General features: G+C 41.5%; 1 protein-coding gene and 1 long non-coding RNA gene across 2 annotated transcripts; one reads left to right on the plus strand and one right to left on the minus strand.

The window, feature by feature from the left end:
• Positions 1–282: 282 nt before the first annotated feature.
• LOC147577935 (uncharacterized) lies at positions 283–8,396 on the minus strand. Its single transcript, XR_015254617.1, has 4 exons — positions 8,226–8,396; positions 4,797–4,859; positions 4,266–4,439; positions 283–470 (listed from the first exon to the last, which is right to left on the minus strand). It is a non-coding gene; the product is annotated as an uncharacterized LOC147577935 (long non-coding RNA).
• A 31-nt stretch (positions 8,397–8,427) lies between these two features.
• On the plus strand, positions 8,428–14,591 carry NDUFS5 (NADH:ubiquinone oxidoreductase subunit S5). The gene is made up of 3 exons (XM_025935235.2): positions 8,428–8,556; positions 10,311–10,528; positions 14,368–14,591. The coding sequence occupies exons 2-3, from the start codon at positions 10,313–10,315 to the stop codon at positions 14,470–14,472; spliced, it is 321 nt and encodes a 106-aa protein (XP_025791020.1). The 5' UTR covers positions 8,428–8,556; positions 10,311–10,312; the 3' UTR covers positions 14,473–14,591.
• The last annotated feature ends 9,127 nt before the right edge of the window (positions 14,592–23,718 follow it).

Here is a 23,718-nt window from a genome sequence, read left to right on the forward strand (position 1 = left end):
ATTACCTAAATTTGTCTAAAATTTAAGTACCTGAAGTCTTAATGGTCTCTTGTTTTTACTGATTGTTGCTCATAGTGTCTTGTCTCTACATGTGCCAGGTTATCTATGAGCTGAATACTATATTCGAACAATTAATTATAGGAATAAACAGGATAAGGATGAGGCATCTACCTCTAGAAGGATTTCTGGTTGCCTTTACCTGGGAATATTACCAAACCTTAATTTATACTGAAAGCTGGAGGTTCCCTAGATCATCCAGATGGCACACAACCAGGTCTCAAGTCAGTGTGAAGACCGATTTACTTTTGTTTCATCTGTATCTTAAACGTGTAATACTTTGAAATCCCAGTCTGTGATGGGGGTTCCCACCTTTAGCTGGTCTTAGGTTTTGATTTTTGTCCCCTTCAGTCCATGAGGCTTCTGCAAGTACAGTGCAGGTATCCAGGGGCGTCTTCCAGATTGACAGATGCCTTAATAGAAAGCACAGCTTTGAGTTGTAAGCTTTCTGGGTTTTCAGGTTTTGGCTCAGTAATTCTTTATTACCTAGTTAGCCTTTTTTATGCTTTTAAGAAAATAATTTTTATATTTCAATTGCTTTTTAGTTGGTCTTAGCAATAGGCTAATCCAAACTTCCTGATGCTCAATTTCTGGAAGTGCAAGTTCCTGTGTTTTTTGTCTCCTCAGAGCTTTGGTGAAGGTGCTTAATGTAGCTTGGTACCCAACATGCCTTCATGTTAATGGAAGATAAGTAGGGAAAGACATGTTTATACTGGCTTTGAGTGTTTTTCCAATCCTTCGGCAAGCATTACTGTTGTCTTCTAAGTTCTTTATTTGTGAAGGGCAGATACTTGAGTTTTTAAAGACCGACAGGTTTTGTAAGTAGCCCTAGTCGGTCTTATATCCACAATACCTGGTATGGAATTAATATACATAAATGACTTAGGCATTCGGATCTTGACCTCCGAGAGTCAGAGTCTAGCAAGGAATGTAAGGCAAGGTAAAAGTTGCTAAGTGTTGTGTGAATGGTACAGATAATGGACTAAGGAAAGGAAGAGATGGTTCTAAGTAATAGGGATCAGAGAAGTTTTCATTTGGGGAGGTAGAGCTGGAGCAAGTTTTCAAAGGATGAATAAAGCTCAGGCAAAAATAGGAATTGGGGGCTTGAAATGAGCAAAGGCTGGGTGGTGGGAACTCATGGTGGTATGCAGTGAGGACATTCTTGTTTAGTCGAAATAGAAAACTTGTGGATCCCAGGAAGAGAGCTTGAAGCTAGGTAGTAGGGGCTAGATAATGAAGGGTTTTGACTAGTAGGCATTTAGCCGTTAATCTGTGGGAATCTGGAGAGTTTGGAGGAAACTAATTCAGGAGTAAATATAAGACAGAAGAGCAAATACCAAACTAGAGAACAGGTTGACCAGTTAAAGAGTCTTTTTTTGGTCTAGAGATAACAAAGGCCTATACATTGATTGGGAAGGATGATTAAACATGGCTCTGGTTTTGCCTGGCTAAGAAGAGCATGGTCCTGGGGTGCCTGGGTGGCTTGGTTGGTTAAGTATTTGATTTCGGCTCAGGTCGTGATCAATCTCATGATTCATGAGTTTGAGCCCCACATTGAAGTCTGCACTGACAGTGCAGAGCCTGCTTGGGATTCTCTCTCTGCCCCTCTCATGCTTGCATGCCTGTTCTCTCTCTCTCTCTCTCTCTCTCTTTCTGTCAAAATGAATATATAAACTTAAAAAGAAGAGCATGATCCTTATGAAGGATCTGTCTAGTCTCATTTTCCCTCTTCACAGAGACAGACTTTGAAAAGATCCTTTTTCTTTTGGTTTGGCTTGTCTTTGCCCCTCGCTTAGCTAATCCAGCCCAGTTCCATAACTGCTGCTGTGGGTTTTTTTTTTTTGTTTGCATAGATTCTCTTAAATCTATCTCGTAAAAGCACTTTACATGGATTATTGAGAAATTTACCTGAAAATGTCCCCTGCACCAACTCAGTCTGTCATTTTTAATGGTGCTCCCATTCCATTGCCTGGAATTAAAGCCCTTCTTACTTGACAATTACCCACTCAAGTGGCAGTTGTCTTTCTGCCCCCTTCTTCAAGGCAGAGTTACCTGTTCATTTGATAAATGTTAATCGAGCACCTACTATTTGGCAAGTACTGTTCTGGGCACCAGGAATATACCACTGAGCTGGACTTGTGCTTATATTCTTATGAGGTAAAACAGGCAAACTAGTAAAACAAGTTAATCCAAGATTTAAAAGTGTTTAGGGGTACCTGGGTGGCTCAGTTGGTTAAGTGGCCAACTCTTGATTTCAGCTCAGGTCATGATCTCAGTTTGTGGGTTTGAGCCCCGCATTGGGCTCTGTGCTCACAGCACATAGCCTGCTTCGGATTCTCTGTCTTCCTGTCTCTACCCCTTCCCACCCCTCTCTCTCAAAAATAAATAAATGTTTAAAAAATAATAATAAAATAATAAAGTGTTCAAAGAAATAAAACGGTAATGTGAGTAATAGGTGCCTAAGTTGGATTGTAAGGAAGTTCTAAGGAGGTGTACTCTTACATAGTACTTCATTTCAGCACTTCATTTTATGCCTTTATAAAGCTGTATAATGCATTTATGTGTCTACATGACTCTTTCACTATATTGAGCAGTTATCAGCACCTTGAGCTCCTCTCTCTGTTCGTGGCTTTTTTCTTTAAGATTTATTTTTTATTTTTAAGTTCTCTCCACACCCAGCGTGGGTGTTGGATTCACAACCCTGAGAGTAAGAGCCAGCCAGGTGCTTTATTCTTGGCTCTTAAGTGATGAGTGACTAAATGATGTGGCTGGCTACTCCTTCCCTTTTCCAGTCAATCAGTACACTACCTGAAACTTCTTTGACTCTCAGATCAAGTAATTTTAAGCCTTTGGTGGGTTCTGTCTCTGCAGCCAGGATTACGAGAGATGGAGTCCTTACCCTAGAAAAGCTCACAGTCTATGGGAAGAAATGTGATAAAACTTGCTTTCTTAAGTGTCTGTGCATCTGGACAGAGAGATCAGGGTGTTTCCTGGGGAAGACTACTCAGCTGCCCTGGCAGGTTCCCTCCAGGTAGTTTACCCTGATCTGTACTCAGGAAGGTTGACTCACTAATAAATCTGTATTGGTCTATAAAACCAGACTCCAGTGTGTTCATTTATTTTTATTTTAAGTCTGCTCTGTGTCCTATGTGGGGCTTGAAGTTATGACCCTCAGAACAAGAGTCTCCTGTTCTACCGAATGAGCCAGCAACGCACCCCTCCAGTGTGTTAACTTACGATGATAAATACGTCAGGTACAGTAGACTACTGCCATTGGCCTTAACAGTGTGGTTTCTTCATGCAATCATACCGCTTGGGAAACCTAAAATCAAGGGGCAGATTTACGTGTCCGAATGAGGGGAGTTAATTCTACTGATGGAATGTTTGCCAATATTAAGTTACACCTATCACCATGAACCTGGCACAGCCATCCCACTTAAAGTTATGCTTCATTAGTTCCTGGTCCTGTTGCATCTTCAATTTGGTATCTTCTCCACCCTCAGTCCACACATTCATTTTTAGTTCTAAATGATGCCTCTGGTTTCCAGTATATTCCAAGCCATCCTATGCTTTATTTTTTGTAGTAATCGCTACACCCAAGGTTGGACTTGAACTCACAATGCCCAGATCGAGTCACATGCTCCACCCACTAAGCCAGCAAGCCTCTGTGTATTGGCGCTTTTGTATCTATCACATAGCTGGGGGCTTCAGGGTGAGAGTGGGGGAAAGTTTCCCAACCGTCTTCCCCAACTGTAGCAGTGGTATCAGATACAGGCCTGAAGTTCCCAATGTAGTTCCCAATGTTCGAAGAGTAGTGTTAAAGCTTTTCTCGGATTATGACTAAGGGGTGATACCGGGGGCTTAGATTAGGTCATCAGGCCATTCTCATGCGATGAAATTGGGAGCAAGGCTCTACTAGGTCAGAACAAATAGCCGTGATCGCCCCGGCGAACGCCTAGTCGTATTTCACTGGGTCTCTGCGCCTCGGCTTCCGGAACACCAAATGGAAGAACTGGACTGCTCAGGCTTCTGCACATAAAGTTCTTTGACGTCGTCCTAAAATCACATTTCCCCGAAACAGAATCCGCAGAGCAAGTTAAAGGGAAGGAAAACCGAGCACCTAACAGAAGCGACCACGGACCCCTACAGAGAAAACTACGTCACTTACAACGTAAAGCGAAAGAATCCTGGAGGGCGCGCGTACTCACCATAGCAACGGCGCGGGCTCAGTTCTGGCGTGGGATTTCTGGGAGTTGTAGTTTTTCAATGTATGCCGTGTATACAGGAAGACCTGTCATAGGCACCCTTGCGCGTGCGGTGCTGTTACAGAGATATATGCGTGGTCCAGTGCAGGGGGCCGGCGTATAAACAGTCAACAGTATCTGCAATGGAAGTCTACAGGGCTAGCGGGACTTCAAGAAAGTCCTAGTAAATGCCTGAGGAATTCGGGAAGCTTTCACCAGAAAACGCTGGAGGGGCGCATGGGTGGTCGGCTTCAGCTCAAGTCATGATCTCATGGTTCGTAAGTTCGAGACCCACACATCGGGCTCTGTGCTGACATTTCAGAGCCTGGAACCTGCTTCAGATTCTGTGTCTCCCTCTCTCTCTCTCTCTCTCTGCCCCTCTCCCGCCTGCACTCTCCCACTCTCTCTCTTAAAAAAAAAAAAAGAAAAAAAATACACTTAAAAAAGAAAAAAAGAAAATGTTCGCTAAATGGTCTGGGCAGATTAAGCATTCACCTGGGAGGCAGTGGGTAGGTGGCAGCGAGCTGGTGGAATTGTTCCAGGCAGAAGAAACTGCTCCTACAAGGTTTGGAAGAAAGAGCAATTCTAGATGGCTGAGAATACGAGGAGGTTGAAAAGCAATTGTATCTGAGGATTTAGAAATGGGAAGAAATCATCGAGGGATCTTGAATGCCAAACCCAGTAATTTGAACATTTTCTTGAATACAATTACACCTCACACACAACCCAAGCAGTATGAATGTCCCCGTACTTCGCGTTCTCCCTTGTTTTGTCCATTTTTATCACTTGCTACATCATTCTGTGTCTTAGTCCCAAGAACTTAATAAGGCCCACAGTATATGATATGAGCTCAGGAAGTATCTTTGAATGATCGGTTTTGAGTTTTAGAAAAGCAACTGGCAGCAATAAGGAGAGTGGGTAAGAAGGGAGAAAGGCTGGATGTAAAAAACCATCAGAGTTCCAAGTAAATTTTTTCCCCCACCTTCAAATTTCCCTCTATCCATGGGTTGAAATCTGGCACATCAAGCCATTTCCAATGTGGGTCTCGTTTGGCCCCAGCACTTAAAAAAATTAGTTGCCCTGCAGTTTAAAAGTGGTCGGTTTCAGTGCGCCCGGGTGGCTCAGTCGGTTAAGCGTCTAACTCTTGATTTCCACTTAGGTCGTGAATTCACAATTTGTGGGATTGAGCCCCAAGACAGGCTTTGCGCTGACAGTGGGGAGCCTGCTTGCAATTCTCTCTCCCTCTCTCTTTGCCCCTCCCCTGCTAGCACATGAGCACTTTCTCTCTCTCTCAGAATAAATAAACATTTAAAAATAAATAAAAGTGGTAGGTTTCCAGGGCACCTGGGTGGCTCAGTTAGTTAAATGTCCAAAGCTTGATTTCGGCTCAGGTCATGACCTCACAGTTCATGAGTTTGAGCCCGGCAGTGGGCTCCATGCTGACAGTACAGAGCCTGCTTTGGATTCTCTCTCTCCCTCTCTGTCTTCCCATCCCCACTCTCTTTCTCTCTCTCTCTCAAAATATATAAATAAACTTAACAAAGTGGTAGCTTTCACATTTAAACAATAAAAGATTTCTGGCTTCTCTTGAAAAAGTTGAAGATTTGACAATTTGGAGCCCTGATATTTTCAACAGCTATAGGACGGAGCAGAGTAGCTGCAGCTGCCTTCAGACAGGACAGACCCTCTCCAGTTCGTCACATTCCACACCACTATTTCCATCAGTCAAACTGAAGCCAAATACCAGTTGCCATTTTCTATGGTGCTTCTGTTTTTATTTCCTTATAGTGCACTTTTGTTTGGCCTTGGAGGTATTTGAGTGACGCATCTTTGTACTAATCCTGCCTGGTATCCGAGGGGTGATACAATGAAATTAGTATTTTAGAAACATTCAGTGCAAAACAGATTGAAGTGAGGAGCTGCAAGGCAGAGAGGAAGAAATAAATTGGCAACCTGTTGAAGGAGTATTTGAATTAACGGCCAGTAATTAATGAAAGATTGGATGAAAGTTGAGGCAAAGGCAAAATACAACTTCAGAGTTTCCTGTCTGAATGACCAGGAAGATGCCACCAATATAAACAAGAAAGTGGAAGAAGTGGAAAGTGGGGTGGCTATCAGTAGCATCTTGCTATCTCCACTATTTTCTGGGCAAGGGCCATGAATGATTAATTCCATAATCTTCCAGTATTCTGCTGGACATGCGTTAGGTGCTCAGGAGATTCCAGTTGAATTGAAACTCTGATCTCAGTTGGGGGGGATATATATATCTGATGGGCTAGGGGGAGCAGAGGGAGAATTGGAATGCTTGAAAGAAACCAATTAAGTTGTGAGACTTTAGGAATTTTCTCTAGAGTGGGTACTCCTGGGACTTGGAGGCAGTTCACCTGTTTTGGGGAAAACTTATGCCAAAATCCTGAAGCAGAGCAAGAATTTGGTATGTAGAAATGGAGACAGGGTGGGAATAGTGTCATTCCAGGGGAAAGGGGGGAAAAATCAGAGACTGGGTGGCAGAACTTTTCCAAGAATACAATGGAACAGCAAGCTCTTGGGTGGGGGATTAAGCAGAGGATTTTGGACAATGAGGCTGGGAAGGGTGGAAGGCTTGACTTCTTTAAATGTTTTTGAAAGCACATCACTTAAAATGAGAATAAATATTCAGCCCAAACCTCAAACACTTATTTTTTAAGTTACTTATATGTACAACTGCAGTAATGTTATGTACTTTATAAAGATTAACATCAAAAAATAGAAATTAAAGGGGCATCTGGCTGTCTTAGTTGATGGAGCATTGGGACTCTTGATCTCAGAGTCATGACTCCCACTTCAGGCATGGAGTTTATGTAATAAGTATATTAAAAAATAGAAATTAAAATGATTAGATTAAAAAAGTATTTGAGTATTTTCTTCCCTCCCACCTGGTGTATCATATCACACACACCACTTCCAAGGCCCTGCTGTAATCAGAGAGCCACTGGATGTTCTGAAACACAGGAGGGGCACGGTCTCTTTCACTTTCTTGAATCTGCAAACTTTATTTATTTTTAATTTTTTTTTAAAATTTTTAACGTTTATTCATTTTTGAGAGACAGAGGGAGACAGAGCATGAGCGGGGAAGGGGCAAAGAAAGGGAGACACAGAATCTGAAGCAGGCTCCAGGCTCTGAGCTATCAGCACAGAGCCCAACACCGGGCTGGAACTCACGAACTGCGAGATCATTACCTGAGCTGAAGTCGGACGCTCAACCGACTGAGCCACCAGGCACCCCGAATCTGCAAACTTTAGAAATTGAGATATTAAGGAACTGTGATTTTAAATAAAAACTAAAAACAAAATAATAAAGAACTGTGATTACCTTGGAGAGCTTTCCATGTGCCTGGAACCGCCTCATTGTTTTACACTTAACTCATTTAATCCCCAAAGGAACCCTAGGCTGTAGGTACTTTTATCTTTTAAGATGATATTTTTATTTATTTATTTTTTAAGGGCTGACCTTTAATGTTTATTTATTTATTTGAGACAGAGAGAGACAAAGTGTGAGTGGGGAGCGGCAGAGAGAGAGAGAGAGAGAGAGAGAGAGAGAGAGAGAGAGAGAGAGAGAGAGAGAATCCGAAGCAGGCTTCAGGCTCTGAGCTGTCAGGACAGACGCAGGACTGGAACTCGTTAACTCTAAGATCATGACCTGAGACGCTGTCTTTTGCTTTACCGACTGAGGACCAGGCTCCCCAAGGTATTTTTCTCTTAAGATAAGAAAACTGAGGCACTGCAAGGTTAAGGCACTTTCTTAGAGTCGCACCGAAATGGGGAAGCTAGAATTTGAATCCACCCAGCGTTAATCCACAGCGCAAGGCCTTAACTATTACCGGCGGGGATGGGGGTGGGGAAGGCATGCTTTTTCTGTACTGTGGCCTTGGTCAAGTCCCTCACCAATCCGAGCTGTCGTGAGGGTGTTAGTCACAGGGCTGAGCAGGCAGCAGGAACACACTTAACCGCTAGGCAGTGTCTAAAGCTGTCATCTAGAGAGGGTCACTTTATGCCTGGTCCGTATCATCAGAGGCTGAAGCCCACGACCGCGCAGGCGCAGACCCAGGGGCTTGGTTTCTATGGTTTCCGGGCGCAACTGCAGAGAGAAGGTCGGGCCTCGCAGTCGCGCTGCAAGAGTCGCACTGCGGGCGTCCTTTGCGGCAGGCCTCTGCGTCGCTCTCAGATCATCCGGTAGCGGCGGTCAGCGAGGAGACAAGGGCATCGCAGCGGGACGGTAGGTGCTGCGTTTGTCTGCGGGTAGTTTAGGCAAAGAGATTTATTCCGAGATTTCTTAAACGAATTTCCTCTTGCTTTCCTGGGTGTGTGTTGTCCCAGGCCCGAACTCTGAACGTGTTTTCTGCGTTCCCAGGCCCCTACGCCCACAGGCAGTGTCACCGAAGTCTGTAGACCGCGTTTCTCTCGGATTTCTGCCGGACTAATGCTTTGGCCTTCTGTCTCTTAACCCCAAGTCCACCCACCTTACCCTGGTTTTCAAGGCCTTGAGTGATAACGGCCGCGCCACCCTCCAGCGCTTTTTCGTTCTTCGTCCCGACATGCGCTCTGAGCTCCGCGCTTCAGCCACTCCTGGGTGCTCGGTGTCCCCCAGGGCATACCCAACACCTCCGGCTGTAACTCGTGCTGTGCCTTACTGGAATACTCTGTCCACTGACCTTCACTTGGCAAAACTCAACCCATCTTAAAGGCATTTTCCAGTCTCCTAGGCAGAGTTGGTGCTTCCTCCTTCCAGCTCTTACCCTCTTGTTCTTTGGGTTCCCAGTTCCTTCCGTGTCTGCAATCTAGTGCTTACGTTGCAGCTGCTGCTTTACCCCCATTCCACTATCTGGAACGGTACTGGATAGAATGAAAGAATGGATAGAAAATATAAAATCGAAATTCACCTGTAAATCTTTATTGGCATTTTTTTGTGCTTCCTTCCAATCTTTTGCAGTTTTTCTTTGACCACGTAGACCGTTTATCATTTAACATTAAAATGTATGTTCTGTGTATATTATCCTTTTTTCCTGTTGTCTGTCATATTCTAATAAGTGGGTACTTACTAGATTTAATTATCCATTTCCTTGTTGCACACTTAAGTTGTTTGAATTTCATTTTTTTTTTCAACAGTTACTGAGCCCTTACTTGATCCCCGCACTCACAGCACTCATTTTGCAATGTGGGAGACATTCAAGTTAATAATCCATTACAGGGGCATGAAAAGTAAAGTACTCTTATGGAAAGTTGAGATACTGTGTGAACACAGATGAGGGACACCAGATTCAGGATGACGTCACAGAATTGTCATCTCAGTTGCTACAGATAGAAAAATGTAAAAAAAAAAAAAAAAATGTTTTTGTGCTTGGGCTTTTTTTGTTCTTTTTCAGCTAATTTCTTCAGACCTGTCTTAAAGAATTGGGATTCTTGAGTCAAAACATAAACACTCTTTTTGATTAAAATGACCTTATCGGGGCGCCTGGGTGGCGCAGTCGGTTAAGCGTCTGACTTCAGCCAGGTCACGATCTCACGGTCTGTGAGTTCGAGCCCCGCGTCAGGCTCTGGGCTGATGGCTCAGAGCCTGGAGCCTGTTTCCAATTCTGTGTCTCCCTCTCTCTCTGCCCCTCCCCTGTTCATGCTCTGTCTGTCTCTGTCTCAAAAATAAATAAACGTTGAAAAAAAAAAATTAAAAAAAAAAAATAAAATGACCTTATCAAAATAAAATGACCTTATCAATACAGAGTTGATTTTTATGCATTGCTTTTTAGTTCTAGTGGTTTTTTCCCCCTGAATTTTATGAAAACAAAGATATTGCTTATCTACTATAAACTGGAAGAACCTGTCAAATGAAAAAAATTAATGAGATTATGTTGGGAGAATAGCGTAACATAGCTTTCTAAAGGGATATTTGTCATAATTAACTATCTCATTTTTCTTAGAAATTTCTCATTTGATTGCACTTTTATGGCATTCTTTCTTTTTTATCTTCCATTTCAGCCATGCCTTTCTTTGATGTGCAGAAAAGGCTGGGCCTTAACTTAGATCAGTGGATGACAATCCAAAGTGCTGAGCAGCCTCACAAGATTCCAGGTCGATGCCATGCTTTTGAAAAAGAATGGATAGAATGTGCGCATGGAATCGGTGGTATCCGTGCAGAGAAAGAGTGCAAGATAGAATATGATGATTTCGTAGAATGTCTGCTTCGGCAGAAAACGGTGAGGAGTGGTGGAGACGGGATGTGAATTATTTCTTTGTTTCTTGGGGCTACCTTTAAGTGTGTTTAATTGGTCATTGGCAATGGCTTGACCAGTGTGAATTGGCAAAACTTTTGTGGTGAAAACACTTTCTCTATGTAGGTACCATGTCAAGGAAGTTAATTGCCTTCCGATCTGAGGGGGGTTGTCTCTTGTTCCTCAGTGTTCTTCCTCGTCTTCTGACATATTTTCCTTAGCATTGTATCCTCCTGTAGCTACCAGGGTAGAAATCGCACGTGTGTACGTATTCCCATTTTGCAGTAGGTTATAAAGCAAAAGTTATCAACCAGCCTTGGTTGTTTGTCCGTGAACATCTCTGGATGAAAATGTTTCAAATGCATTGAACCCTCATTGGAGAAGAAGGTAAAACCCTACAGGTCTGTTACACTGAATGTGATATAAGAATCTCTGGATTAATTTCTACTCTGGGCAAGATGGACGTGTTAATGAGATTGCTTTAGGTGAGTCTGACCAAAGAGGCAGGGGGAAAGGATGTTGACAGCATGATGTCTACCTCCTCAAGAGTTGCATGAGCTCCATCACATATAGGCCTCTGTTCTCCCTTAGAGAAGAAATCTTTGGGTGTGGCCTGTTATTTTGCCTATTTCTGTGCTCCAGATAAAACAAATAGAAACGTTTTTTTGACTCCCAACTCCTTGGAGTTCAGGAAGGCGGTTTAGATTTTTAGTTAAAGTTGTCTGTATCAAAAAAATTTTAATTTCCTATCTTCTAACATGTGCTATTCCAAACTTGGAAGGAATTAGAGGGTATCAGGTATTTTGTATTGCTCACTGTGGGGATATCGATGATTAAATGAGTAATATTGTAATATTACTGAGGGACAGTGAGTGGGTCATGGTTAGCCACCTACCAGCTGTTTAGTTCACAATATGTCTTAACTTCTCTTCTTGTGGGCCCCAGTTATTCATTGCTCAGATTAAGACTATTCTACATGTAAAGTTTACACCAAAAGAAGGCAGTGTGGTGAGGTGGAAGAACATTGGATTGAGAGTTAGGAGAACTGGGTTGTTTTTGTTTTTGTTTTTTTAATTTCTTTTTTCTTTTTTTAATGTTTATCTATTTTGAGAGAGAGAGGGAGGGAGAGCAAGAATCCCAACCAGCAAGGAGATAACAGCATGGAGCCTGCTGTGGGGCTTGATCTCACAAACTGTGAGATCATGACCTGAGCCAAAATCAGGTCAGATGCTTAACCAACTGAGCCACCCAGGAGCCCTGAGAGCTGGGTTTTGATACTGGTTCTGCCATCACTAGTTTTGTGACTTTGGGCAAGTCACTTCCCTTTTTGGTCTTGGTTTCCTTATCTGGAGATATTAAAGAGTTGCTCTCAGGTCACTTACTCATCCTGTGAATTTGTAAATAGATCCATTACTATTTTAGATGTCACCCTAAATGACTAGATGCTTAGCCCTAAGTGAAGATGCTAGTGAATCAGGGAATTAGAATCAAGCACTGTTCTAAGTTCTTAGCGTGTAATAGCGGATTTATTTCACACAATAATCCTGTGAGATACATTACTATAACTTTTCCACTATACAGTTAAAAACGTGGGGCAAGACCAGAAAATCAAGGCCATTGCCTAAGGTCATATAGCTGGTAAGTGGTGGAACTGGGATTTGAACCTGGCAATGCTGGCTCCAGAGCCTGTGCTTGCATCCACAACACTAAGTTGTTATACTCAGAGAAAGGTTGGACATTAGTTGTTGTAATAGCTCAATCATGACTAGTCCTCTGTTGAGAGGTTCTTTAATACAGAAATGTTAAGAATACAGTCTTTTGGGGCGCCTGGGTGGCTCAGTCAGTTAAGCGTCTTGACTTCAGCTCAGGTCATGATCTCACAGTTCATGGGTTCGAGCACCGCGTCAGGCTCTGTGCTGACAGCTCAGAGCCTGGAGCCTGTTTCAGATTCTGTGTCTCCCTCTCCCTCTGCCCCTCCCCTATTCACGCTCTGTCTCTGTCTCAAGAATAAACATTAAAAAAAAAAAAAAAAGAATATAGTCTTTTATGTTAACTATACCGGAATTAAAAAACGAATGCAATCTTTTTAAAATGCTAATTTTTTTGTGTTTAAATTTATTTCTGTTTCTTTATTTGTTATTATTACTTTTTCATTTACATCCAAGTTAGTTAGCATACAGTGCAATAATGATTTTCACAAGTAGAATCCAGTGATTCATCTCCTACATGTAACACCCAGTGCTCATCCCAACAAGTATCCTCCTTAATGCCCCTTCCCCATTTAGCCCATCCCCCCACCCACAGCCCTTCCAGCAACTCTCAGTTTGTTCTCTGTATTTAAGAGTCTCATGTTTTGTCCCCCCAAAATGCTATTGTTTATGTCAGTATTTAGGACACCTAGAGTTATTTCTGCTGAAGTTAAACCCTGACTGATTCTTTAAGGTTAATGGAGTCTTTAACTGAATATACTAATTTTTCATACCTTTTTGAAAACTTACCAAAAAATTATTTATTGAAGCACTATTGTAGGTGCTAGGAATATACGATAAGCAAAACAGCAAAAAGTTCCTGCTCTAAAGGAGCTTATATGGGGTGTCAGAAAATTAACAAACAAGTTAAAAAAAAAAACAATAGTGTCAGGTGTTGATCAGTACAGTGGGGAAGATAAAGGTAGAAAGAAAGAAAACACTGTGGGACCTAAGTGGATGCTCTTTTAAAGAGGGTGGGCACAGAAGACCTCAATGATACGAGACCTTTGAGACTTCAAGAAAGTGAGCCATGTGGATGTGAGGGAAGAATATTCCAATTAGAGGAAAGAGCAAGTGCAAAGGTCCCTGAGCTGGAGCAGCGAGAGTGAGGGAAAGCATTAAGACATAAGGTCAGAAGTAGGCCTAGTAAGGCATTATAAGGAAAGATTCAGCTGTTTCCTCAGTAAGATGAGAAGCCATTGGGTTTTGAGCAGGGGAGTAATGCAGTCAGGATCAGTGAGTGTATTTTCTGTGTCAAAGAATCCATGTGAATTACAGCCTTTATACGGTCTTGTATAGCATGGCTTTCTTTGGTTAGGAAGCAACCAGTGTCCTACCTGAGAGGAAGAGGCAGAACTCAGGGCTTGGTAGTGACTATTAGTGGAGAACATATCAGATCTTTATTTCGGTGTGGTAACGAGAAACCTCGTATCGGCTATTTCTGCTTCATTCACACCCAGTGAACAGTCACCAGCAGCAGTACCAATTTCACATAGGTCAGGAGTGTATCAGCTGTGAGCTGATCTCATCTTTCAATATTTTAAGGATTTAAGTATGCACAAATATGCCTCTTAGATTTGTGATCTGTGTTTTATTATTGTTTTTGTAAATACCTGTATTCCTGTATACAACAGGAACATTTTAATTATTTTTAAAGGAGATATTATTATTCACACCAGAAATTTGGTTAAAGCTTGGGAAGTGATTTCAAGTTATTTCTTTAAAGAAGGGTTTCATCTCCAAGGCTAAGATGAAAAGCTTCCATGTTTTAAAAATGAAACCAGGGGCGCCTGGGTGGCGCAGTCGGTTAAGCATCCGACTTCAGCCAGGTCACGATCTCGCGGTCCGTGAGTTCGAGCCCCGCGTCAGGCTCTGGGCTGATGGCTCAGAGCCTGGAGCCTGTTTCTGATTCTGTGTCTCCCTCTCTCTCTGCCCCTCCCCCGTTCATGCTCTGTCTCTCTGTCCCAAAAAAAAAATAAATAAATAAAAATGAAACCAATTTTCAGTCTCTTTCTCTAGCCCTCAACTTTATGGCGCGTATTTCCCCCTAGTTTAAATACTTCTTTCCTTTGACAGATGAAACGTCTGAGTGACATCAGGAGGCAGCGGGATAAACTGATAAAGGAAGGGAAGTACACACCCCCGCCTCACCACTTGGGCAAGGAGGACCCTAGGCCCTGAGCAGAGCTGCTGCTGATGGCTGCAGGCTGATTTTCATGTTTTCTCTTCTCCGCCGGAAAGTCCATTTGCTGAAAACTTCTTTGTGAAAGTGTCTAAAAATAAAGGATTGCTCTATCCTATTTATTCTATTTTCTCTTGGATCATACTTGTCTATAATGAAATTGCAACCTATTTTTTAAGTTAGGAAAAATGCCTCTAGCTATGCCTTAAAAATTAGCATCTAGGTAGTAATAAGCAGCATTTAATGATGCTTACTACATATAAGCTACTTTAAATATGTTAACTGGTTTAAGAAGTTGCAGTATTCTTTACTGCTTTCGTTCTGGTTTATTTTCCACACAACACAGACTGGGGCTGGGAGGGGGAGGCAGTAGAGAGAGTGGTTGTGTTTACTCTCAGGCCTGTGAAATCTAACTTAAAGGCTAAGAAAATGAGAACTTCAGATAATTTTGAAGAAGCAATACCATTGTTTCAATTTACTATCTTACATCACCGGTATATTAGTACTTAAAATTTTTTTTTTAATGTCTATTTATTTTTGAGAGAGAGAGGGAGACACAGAATCCAAAGCAGGCTCCAGGCTCCCAGCTGTCAGCACAGAGCCCAGTGCAGGGCTGGAATTCACGAACTGTGAGATCATGACCTGAGCCGAAGTCAGATGCTTAACCTACTGAGCCACCCCGGCACCCCTGGTATATTAGTACTTCTAATTGACATGTTTAGAAATGGCTTTTAAGAGAAAAATTCCGGAGTGTCTGGGTGGCTCAGTTGATTAAGCATTCAACTTCAGCTTAGGTCATGATCTCACCATTTGTGAGTTTGAGCCCCACATCGGGCTCTCTTGTCAGCACAGAGCCTGCTTCGGATCTGCTGTCCCTCTCTCTGCACCTCCCCAACTCACACCGTTTCTCTCTGTCTCAATAAACGTTTAAAATAAACATTTAAAATAAATAAATAAACATTTAAAAAAAAGAAAAATCAGGTGCACCTGGGTGGCTCAGTTGGCTGAGCATCTGATTCTTGATTTTGGCTCGGTCACAATCTCACGATTTGTGAGATTGAGCCCTGCGTTAGGCTCTGTGCTGACAACGCAGAGTCTGCTTGGGATTCTCTCTTTGCCTCTCTCCTGCTCTTCCCCTGCTTGGGCTCGTGCATGCTTTTTCTCTCTCCCTCTAAATAAATAAACATTTTTAAAAGAAAAATCCAGATGTAGAAGGGAGGTATGAACCGAAAAAATTAATGTAGATGTCCTTTAGAATTTTTTCTAACTTTTTGTTAGAATTTTCTAACAAAATTTTCCAACTTTTTGTGTGTGTGTGGTAAAATACCATCTTAACCACTTTTAAGTACACAGTTCATTGATGTTGTTTTCACGTTGTACAACCCATGACCGCCATCCGTCCTGCAAAACTGAAGCTCTATGTCCATTAAACAGTAATTCCCTACTCCTTCCCCCAAGCCCTTGGCAACCACTGTTCTACTTTCCGTCTCTATGGTTGGGTTATTCTGCTTCATATAAGTGGAATCATATAGTATTCGTCTTTTTATGATTGGTTTATTTCACTTAGCATACCATTCTCAAGGTTCACCCATGTAGCATATTGAAGAATTTCTTTCTTTTTAAGGCTGAATAATATTCCACTGTGTCTGTACCACCTTTTGCTTATCTGTCAGTGGGCACATCAGTTGCTTCCATCTTTTAGCTTTTGTGAATAATACTGTTATGAATATGGGTGTACGGATGTCTCTTTAAGACCCTGTTTTCATTTTTTTAAAAATATATTCCCAGAGGGGCGCCTGGGTGGCTCAGTCGGTTAAGCGTCTGACTTCGGCTCAGGTCATGATATCACGGTCTGTGAGTTCGAGCCCCGCGTCAGGCTCTGTGCTGACAGCTCAGAGCCTGGAGCCTGTTTGAGATTCTGTGTCTCCCTCTCTCTGCCCCTCCCCTGTTCACACTCTGTCTCTCTCTGTCTCAAAAATAAATGTTAAAAAAAAAAAAAATTAAAATAAAATAAAATAAAATATATTCCCAGAAGTGGAATTGCCAGATTATAAGGTAATCCTGTTTCTAATAGTTTGAGGCTGCCATACAATTTTGCATAGCAGCTGCACCATTTTTACATTCCCACCAACAGTGCACAATGGTTCCAGTCTCTTCGTATCCTTTTTTGTTGTTAGTAGCTATCTAATAGATATGAGGTAGTATCTCACTGTAGTTTTGATTTGCATTTCTGTGTGATTAGTGATGTTGCATCTTTTCACATGCTTATTGGCCATTTGTGCATCTTTGGATAAATGTCTATTCAAGTCCTTTGCCCATTTTTTTGAGTTATCTTTTGCTGAGTTTTAGGAGTTCTCTGTATATTTGGGATACTGATTCCTTACTGGATACATGATTTCCAGATATTATCATTTTGTAGGTTGCCTTTTTATTCTGCTGATTTGCACCAAATTTTAAATTTTTCATGATGTCTAATTTGTTTATTTTTTGTTTGTTGCCTTTGATGTCCTATCCAGGTAATCATTTTAGATCCACTGTTGTGAAGCTTTCCCCCTATGTTTTCTTGTGTTTTCTTTTAAAAATTGTATTTTATTTTTTAAAGATTTTACTTTTTATTTTTATTTTTTAATCTCTACACCCCCAATGTGGGGCTCAGACTCACAACTCTGAGATCAAGAGTTGCACTCTCCACTGACTGAGCTGGCCCGTAAAGATTTTACTTTATTTTATTTTTAAGTTTATTTATTTCTGAGAGAGAGAGAAACAGAGAGTGTACAAGCAGGGGAGGGGGAGAGAAAGGGAAAGAGAGAGAATCCCAAGCAGGCCCATGTTGTCAGCACAGAGTCCAATGCAGGGCTTGATCCCATGACCCTGGGATCATGATCTGAGCTGAAATCAAGAGTCAGACGCTCCACCAACAGAGCCACCCAGGTCCCCCCAAAGATTTTTTAGTAAACACTACACTCAACGTGGGGCGTGAACTTAAAATCCTGAGATCAAGAGTCACATGCTCTACAACTGAGCCATCCAGGTATTCCCCCCCCCCCCCCGCCCACCATATTTTCTTTTAAATTTTATAGTTTTTAAGTCTTAACCTTTAGGTCATGGATCCTTTTTGAGTTAATTTTTGTAGATGGTGTTATGTAAGGGTCCAATTTCATTGTTTGCATGTGGATATCCAGATTTTCCAGCATCATTTGTTGGAGACTCTTCCTTAGTGAATGGTCTTGACACCCTTGTCAGAAGTCATTTGGTTGTATGTGCAAGGGTTTATTTCTGGATTCTGTTCAATTCTGCCCGTATGTCTGCCTTTATATGCCACTACCACACTGTTTTGATTGCTGCAGCTTTGTAGTAAGTTTTAAAATCAGGAAGTGGGAGTCTTGTAGCTTTTATTCTTGTTTTTCAGGATTGTTTTGGCTATTCAGGACCCCTTGAGATTCTGTATGAATTTTAGGATGAGTTTTTCTATTTCTGCAGAAAAACTGGGGTTTTTATCATGATTGCATAAAATCTATAGCTTGCTTTGGGTAATATTTTCAACAATAAATCTTTCAATCCATGAACATAGGATGTCTTTTTGTATTTATGTCTTTAATTTCTCTCAACAGTGTTTTATAATTTTCACCGTACAAGTCTTTCACCTCCTTGGCTAAGTTAATTCCTAAGTTTGGTGGTTTTGTTTTTTGTTTTTTAACAAATGCAGCTGTCACGTTTTCAATTTTTAAAAAAAGTTTGTTTGTAATTTCTATACCCAATGTGGGGCTTGAACTTGCAACCTAGAGATAGAGCTGCATGATCTACCAACTGAGCCAGCTGGGTGCCCAAAGGATGTTTTTGTTTGTTTGTTTGTTTGTTTGCTTTAATATTACTTTAAGTGGAATTGGTTTTGTTAATCTCCTTTTTGTATTGTTCATTATTAATCTTGTAGCATTTTGAGTTTAAAAATATCAGTTGTGGGGCGCCTGGGTGGCGCAGTCGGTTAAGCGTCCGACTTCAGCCAGGTCATGATCTCGCGGTCCGTGAGTTCGAGCCCCGCGTCAGGCTCTGGGCTGATGGCTCGGAGCCTGGAGCCTGTTTCCGATTCTGTGTCTCCCTCTCTCTCTGCCCCTCCCCCGTTCATGCTCTGTCTCTCTCTGTCCCAAAAATAAATAAACGTTTGGAAAAAAAAAAAAAAATTAAAAAAAATATCAGTTGTAGGGCTTGAATATAAGGTTCTCCTCAAAAGAGAAAGTAGATTGCATTCTAGTCCCAAAATTGGGAAAAAAGGATTTGGCATTTGAGCAAGGTCCTGCTTATTCTTTGTGTTACAGGGCAGATCTTTAGCCAAGCAGCATTTTCTTAAACTAATCACCAGTCAGTCACAATGGAGAAACAAGCTGGAGTCCTTCCAGCAAGATCCCATGCCGTGTCCTGTGTCAGGTTGTTTTTCTGTGCTCCGTGCACACAAGCTTTTCTGAGTTTTTAAAGTCCAAAATGGGATTCAGTGCATACATGTTTTTGGAAAGTCAGGCAAATTGGAAGTGCCAGAGAGGAAAGCAGAATATTAATCAAGGCTTAAAGTAAGTACCTCCCTTTCATTTAAAGATCTCTTATTCCTGAGCTCTTGGTTGTTGTATGAAAGGAAACCAAATTCCAGTAGATTGTGTTTGCCTAAAGGTAAAAAATGAGTTGTAGAGAACACTGCATTGTGTTTGCTGGAAAGCATTGCCTTGATATCTTTATAGAATATCAGAAGCCTTCATTTAGGTGATATGATACCCATAAATAGCCCTGGCACAAAGCAACCTTGCCTTTTGCCTTTATATTTGGTCAATTTTGTCCCTATATTGCTTTTTTGAGAAAAAAAAAAATGAACTGTTAAAAGGAAGGAATCAGCTCCAAGACACCCCTCCTGTAGGCAATTTGAATAACAAATAGGACTGTATCTTTTTGGCCAACTAGGTTGGTGCAGAACTGGGTTTGGGAGGCAGGAGGGACAAAGCTGTGAGGTTCTTTGTAACTGATGATTAAACACTCAGAGAGCAAGTTACTTGCTCCTTCAAAACAGCATTATTTGTTGCGCTTGCCTCTTCCTTCCCTACACTCTGCTAGGCAAGACTCCTTAACTCCTTTGGCCTGTGCTCTTTAACCCTGACTGCTGCAACACAACACACAAGGGAAACCACTGAGTGCTTTGGCAACTCATTTAATGTAATGTAATGTAATGTAATGTAATGTAATGTAATGTAATTTTTTTGAATAGGTAATTGATGTGGTTTAAAATTCAAAAGATAGAAAAGATATGTAATGAAAAATCTCTCCCAGTCATATAGTAGTAATCCTACCAGAGGCAACCAGTATTTTGAGTATCCTAGAAATACTCTGTGCCTATACATACATAACACACATTTTCTTTGCCCTTTTTTAAACAAAATTGGTAGCTAATTATGTACATGATTTCTGCATTTTGCTTTCTTCCCTTACTGTATTTTCAAGAATGTTCCAAATCATGAACATGACCCAGTTGGAGCCAGTGATTGAGACTTGCTTGGAATATTAGAAGAGAGGAATGATGCTTCCTCTGATTTAATGTGGAGGAGGTTTAAGTTTATAGGTGCTGTAGACATGTTTTATTCATTTGATTAAGCAACTGTGCTACTAAGAGGAGAAATATAAAGGTATATTTTCAATAGATGAAGAGGAACAGCCAATTTGAGAGAGAAAAACTGCTGTCTGGTAACATGAGCTTCTTCCTCAAGTCCTTTATAAAACTAGCCCTGTCCTGGGCGCCTGGGGGGACTCAGTCTGTTAAGCGTCCAACTTTGGCTCAGGTCATGATCCCACGGTTTGTGAGCCTGAGCTCCACATCGGGCTCACTGCTGTCAGCACAGGACCCGTTTTGTAGTCTCTGTCCCCCTCTCTCCCTGCCCCTCCCACCCCGACTCTCACGTGCTCTCTCACTCAAAAATAAACATTAAAAAAACCCCAAAAACCTAGCCCTGTCCCTGGACTTGAAAGTTGTATGAGTAAATAAATTTCTTTTTCCTTAAGCCAATGCCAGTTGGATTTTTGTCACTTGCAACAAAGAAAGCCCACTGAATAGCAAATACGTCAAAGTTGCCTCATTTTACATCTTAGGAAACAGGCTTAGAAGAGTGAAGTAACTTCATTGGTATCAAACATCTAAGTATTAGAAGCAGGATTTGAATCTAAATCTAGACTTTCACTTTTTTTTTTTTAAACGTTTATTTATTATTGAGAGACAGACACAGAGCATGAGCAGAGGAGGGGCCGAGAGATGGAGAGACACAGAATCTGAAGCAGGCTCCAGGCTCTGAGCTGTCAGCACAGAGCCTGATGCAGGGCTTGAACTCACAAACCATGAGATCATGACCTGAGCCGAAGTCGGATGCTTGACCAACTGAGCCACCTGGGCGCCCCTAGACTTTCACTTCTGACTGTATAGATGACTTTGAGAGACTGTTGCTAATGTGATAAGAAAAACCTGGACAAAAGAATTCATAGTTTTCCATGGGACTGATAGAAAATGGCATATGTAAGGAAGCGTTGAATTGAACTCCAGAAAAAATATATAGGTAACAAATCTGATCAGCTTCCAGTCTGGGGGGGTGGGCTCCTGGTGTGGGTATGGGTAGGCCTGCCATAGAGAGGGAGACATTGCAGGGTTGAGGGGAAATCAAGTGGGTCTAAGATGACTGTTTGGAATGGGAAGACATTTTGGAATCTGGAAGAACTTCAAACGCAACAAATTGCCTGGTTCAACAATTCTGCCTGCCCCCATATTTTGCTGAGGAGACAGCGTTGAGAAGAGGCTGATAAGCATAAATAATGTAGCTGTGCACATTCTTGGGGTGATTACATTCTGGGACCCTGTCAGTTGACTCCAAAGGTGAACCAAGAATGTCTAGAAGTGCATCCAAATCAAATTCTTCCCAGCTCAAATTCTGACAAGATCGGACAGACAACACCTAGGAAGGTTGGGAGGTGGGTGAATCACAGGTGAAATCAATTTAATTAAAGCCATAACACACCCCCAACCCTACTCTAAGACGAATCTGAATGATAACCCCTCTAATGGTTAGAGGAAAGGATTTCTTTTTTTTTTTTTTTTTTAATTTTTTTTCAACGTTTACTTTATTTTTGGGACAGAGAGAGACAGAGCATGAACGGGGGAGGGGCAGAGAGAGAGGGAGACACAGAATCCGAAACAGGCTCCAGGCTCTGAGCCATCAGCCCAGAGCCCGACGCGGGGCTCGAACTCACGGAGCGCGAGATCGTGACCTGGCTGAAGTCGGACGCTCAACCGACTGCGCCACCCAGGCGCCCCTAGAGGAAAGGGTTTCTTAAAAAATTGTTTTAGTTTATTTGTTTTGAGAGAGGCGTGCATGCGCACAAGTGGGGGAGGGGCAGAGAGAAGAGGAGACAGAATTCCAAGCTGGCTCAGCTCACAGCCCAGTTGGGGGGCTTGAGCCCACGAATGGAGAGATCATGACGTGAGCCAAGATCAAGTGTACTTGCTTAACCGACTGCACCACCCAGGCTCTCGGAGAAAAGGGTTTCTAAAAAACAAGTATTATACTTTATTCTTATGCTTTATTTCTTTTTTTATGGTTTCTTACTATACTTTATTCTTCTGTTCTTTTATATACAATATCTGATATATAGTAAAGAAGTGAGAAAATGTGACCCATACTCAAGGAGAAAAAGTCACCAGAACTATTATAAATAAATATAAACATGAAAATGACAGAACTGAAAAATAGAATGTCTGAAATAAATGCATTGAATGGACTTAACAGGTTGGATGCTGTAAAAAAATCAGTGGATGTGAAAACAGATCAGTAAAAACTAAGACAGAGAGAGAAAAAAGACTAGAGAAAAAAGGAGTATCAGTTACCCATGGAATAATATAAAGCAGTCTTCATATAATTGGAGTTTCAAAAAAGACAGGAGAGAATATCACACATATGAAAACAATCTGAAAATGCAATTTAAGAGAATAATTCCATTTACAATAGCATTGAAAAGAATAACACTTAGAAATAAGTTTAACAAAAGAGGTGTAAAATTTATACTCTTAAAACTTCAAAACATTGGTCTGGGGCGCCTGGGTGGCTCAGTCAGTTGAGCATCCAACTCGATTTCTGCTCAGATCATGATCTCATGGTTTGTGAGATTAACCATTAACCCCTTTTAACCCCTCATTGGTTTCTGTGTTAACAGTGCAGAGTCTGCTTGGGATTCTTTCTCCTCTCTCTGTCCCTCCCTTACTCATGCTAGCTCGCTCTCTCTCTCTCTGTCTCAAAATAAACTTGAAAAAAAAAAAAACCCACAAAACTTCAAAAGATTGGTATAAGAAATTAAAGAAAATCTATAAAATGGAAAGACATCATGTTCACGGTATCAGAAGATACCATTTTGAGGATTGCAATACTTTCCAGATTCATCTACACGTTCAACATAATCCCTGTCAGAATTCCAGCTAGCTTCTTTGTAGAAATTGACAAGCTGATTCTTTTTTATTTTTATTTTTATTTATTTTTGGAAGACAGATGCAAGCAGGGGAGGGGCAGGGAGAGAGGGAGACACAGAATCTGAAGCGGGCTCCAGGCTCTGAAGTGTCAGCACAGAGACCAACGCGGGGCTCGAACTCTTGGAGCATGAGATCATGACCTGAGTAGAAGTCGGATGCTTAACCGCCTGAGCCACCCAGGTGCCCCAAAATCAGCACTCCTGAGAGAATAATAACAGAAGCCAGAGTCTATACTACTTTTATCACTCACAATTTTCAACATATGGTACACATGTATACATACTGTAAACAAGAAATGTGAACCATAGTAAAGGGAAAAAGTAGTCAACAAAAACAGACCTCAAGATGATTCAGAAGTTCAGTTAACAGACAAGGACCTAACAGCATCCATTAAAAATATATTCATGAACTTAAAAAGATCAGCATAACGCATGAAAAGATAGGAAATCTTAGAAGAGAAATGAAAACATGAAAAACAAAGCAAATGAAATTTTAGAATTGAAAACTACCGTATCTAAAATAAAAAATTCACTAGATGGGCTTAACAAATTGGAGACAGCAAAAGAAAGGTTCAGTGGCATTGAAGATAGATCAAAGAAAAATAGCAAAAAAGCCAATAAAAGGAATCTTAAAAGCAGATCACATGAAAGAAGTCAGGCACAAGAAAGTATATATACTGTATGATTCCATTCATAGGAATTTCAAGAAC

Source organism: Puma concolor, chromosome C1 (assembly GCF_028749965.1).
Source record: "Puma concolor isolate L17-30 chromosome C1, mPumCon1.1.hap2, whole genome shotgun sequence".
In the NCBI taxonomy this organism is placed as follows: domain Eukaryota; kingdom Metazoa; phylum Chordata; class Mammalia; order Carnivora; family Felidae; genus Puma; species Puma concolor.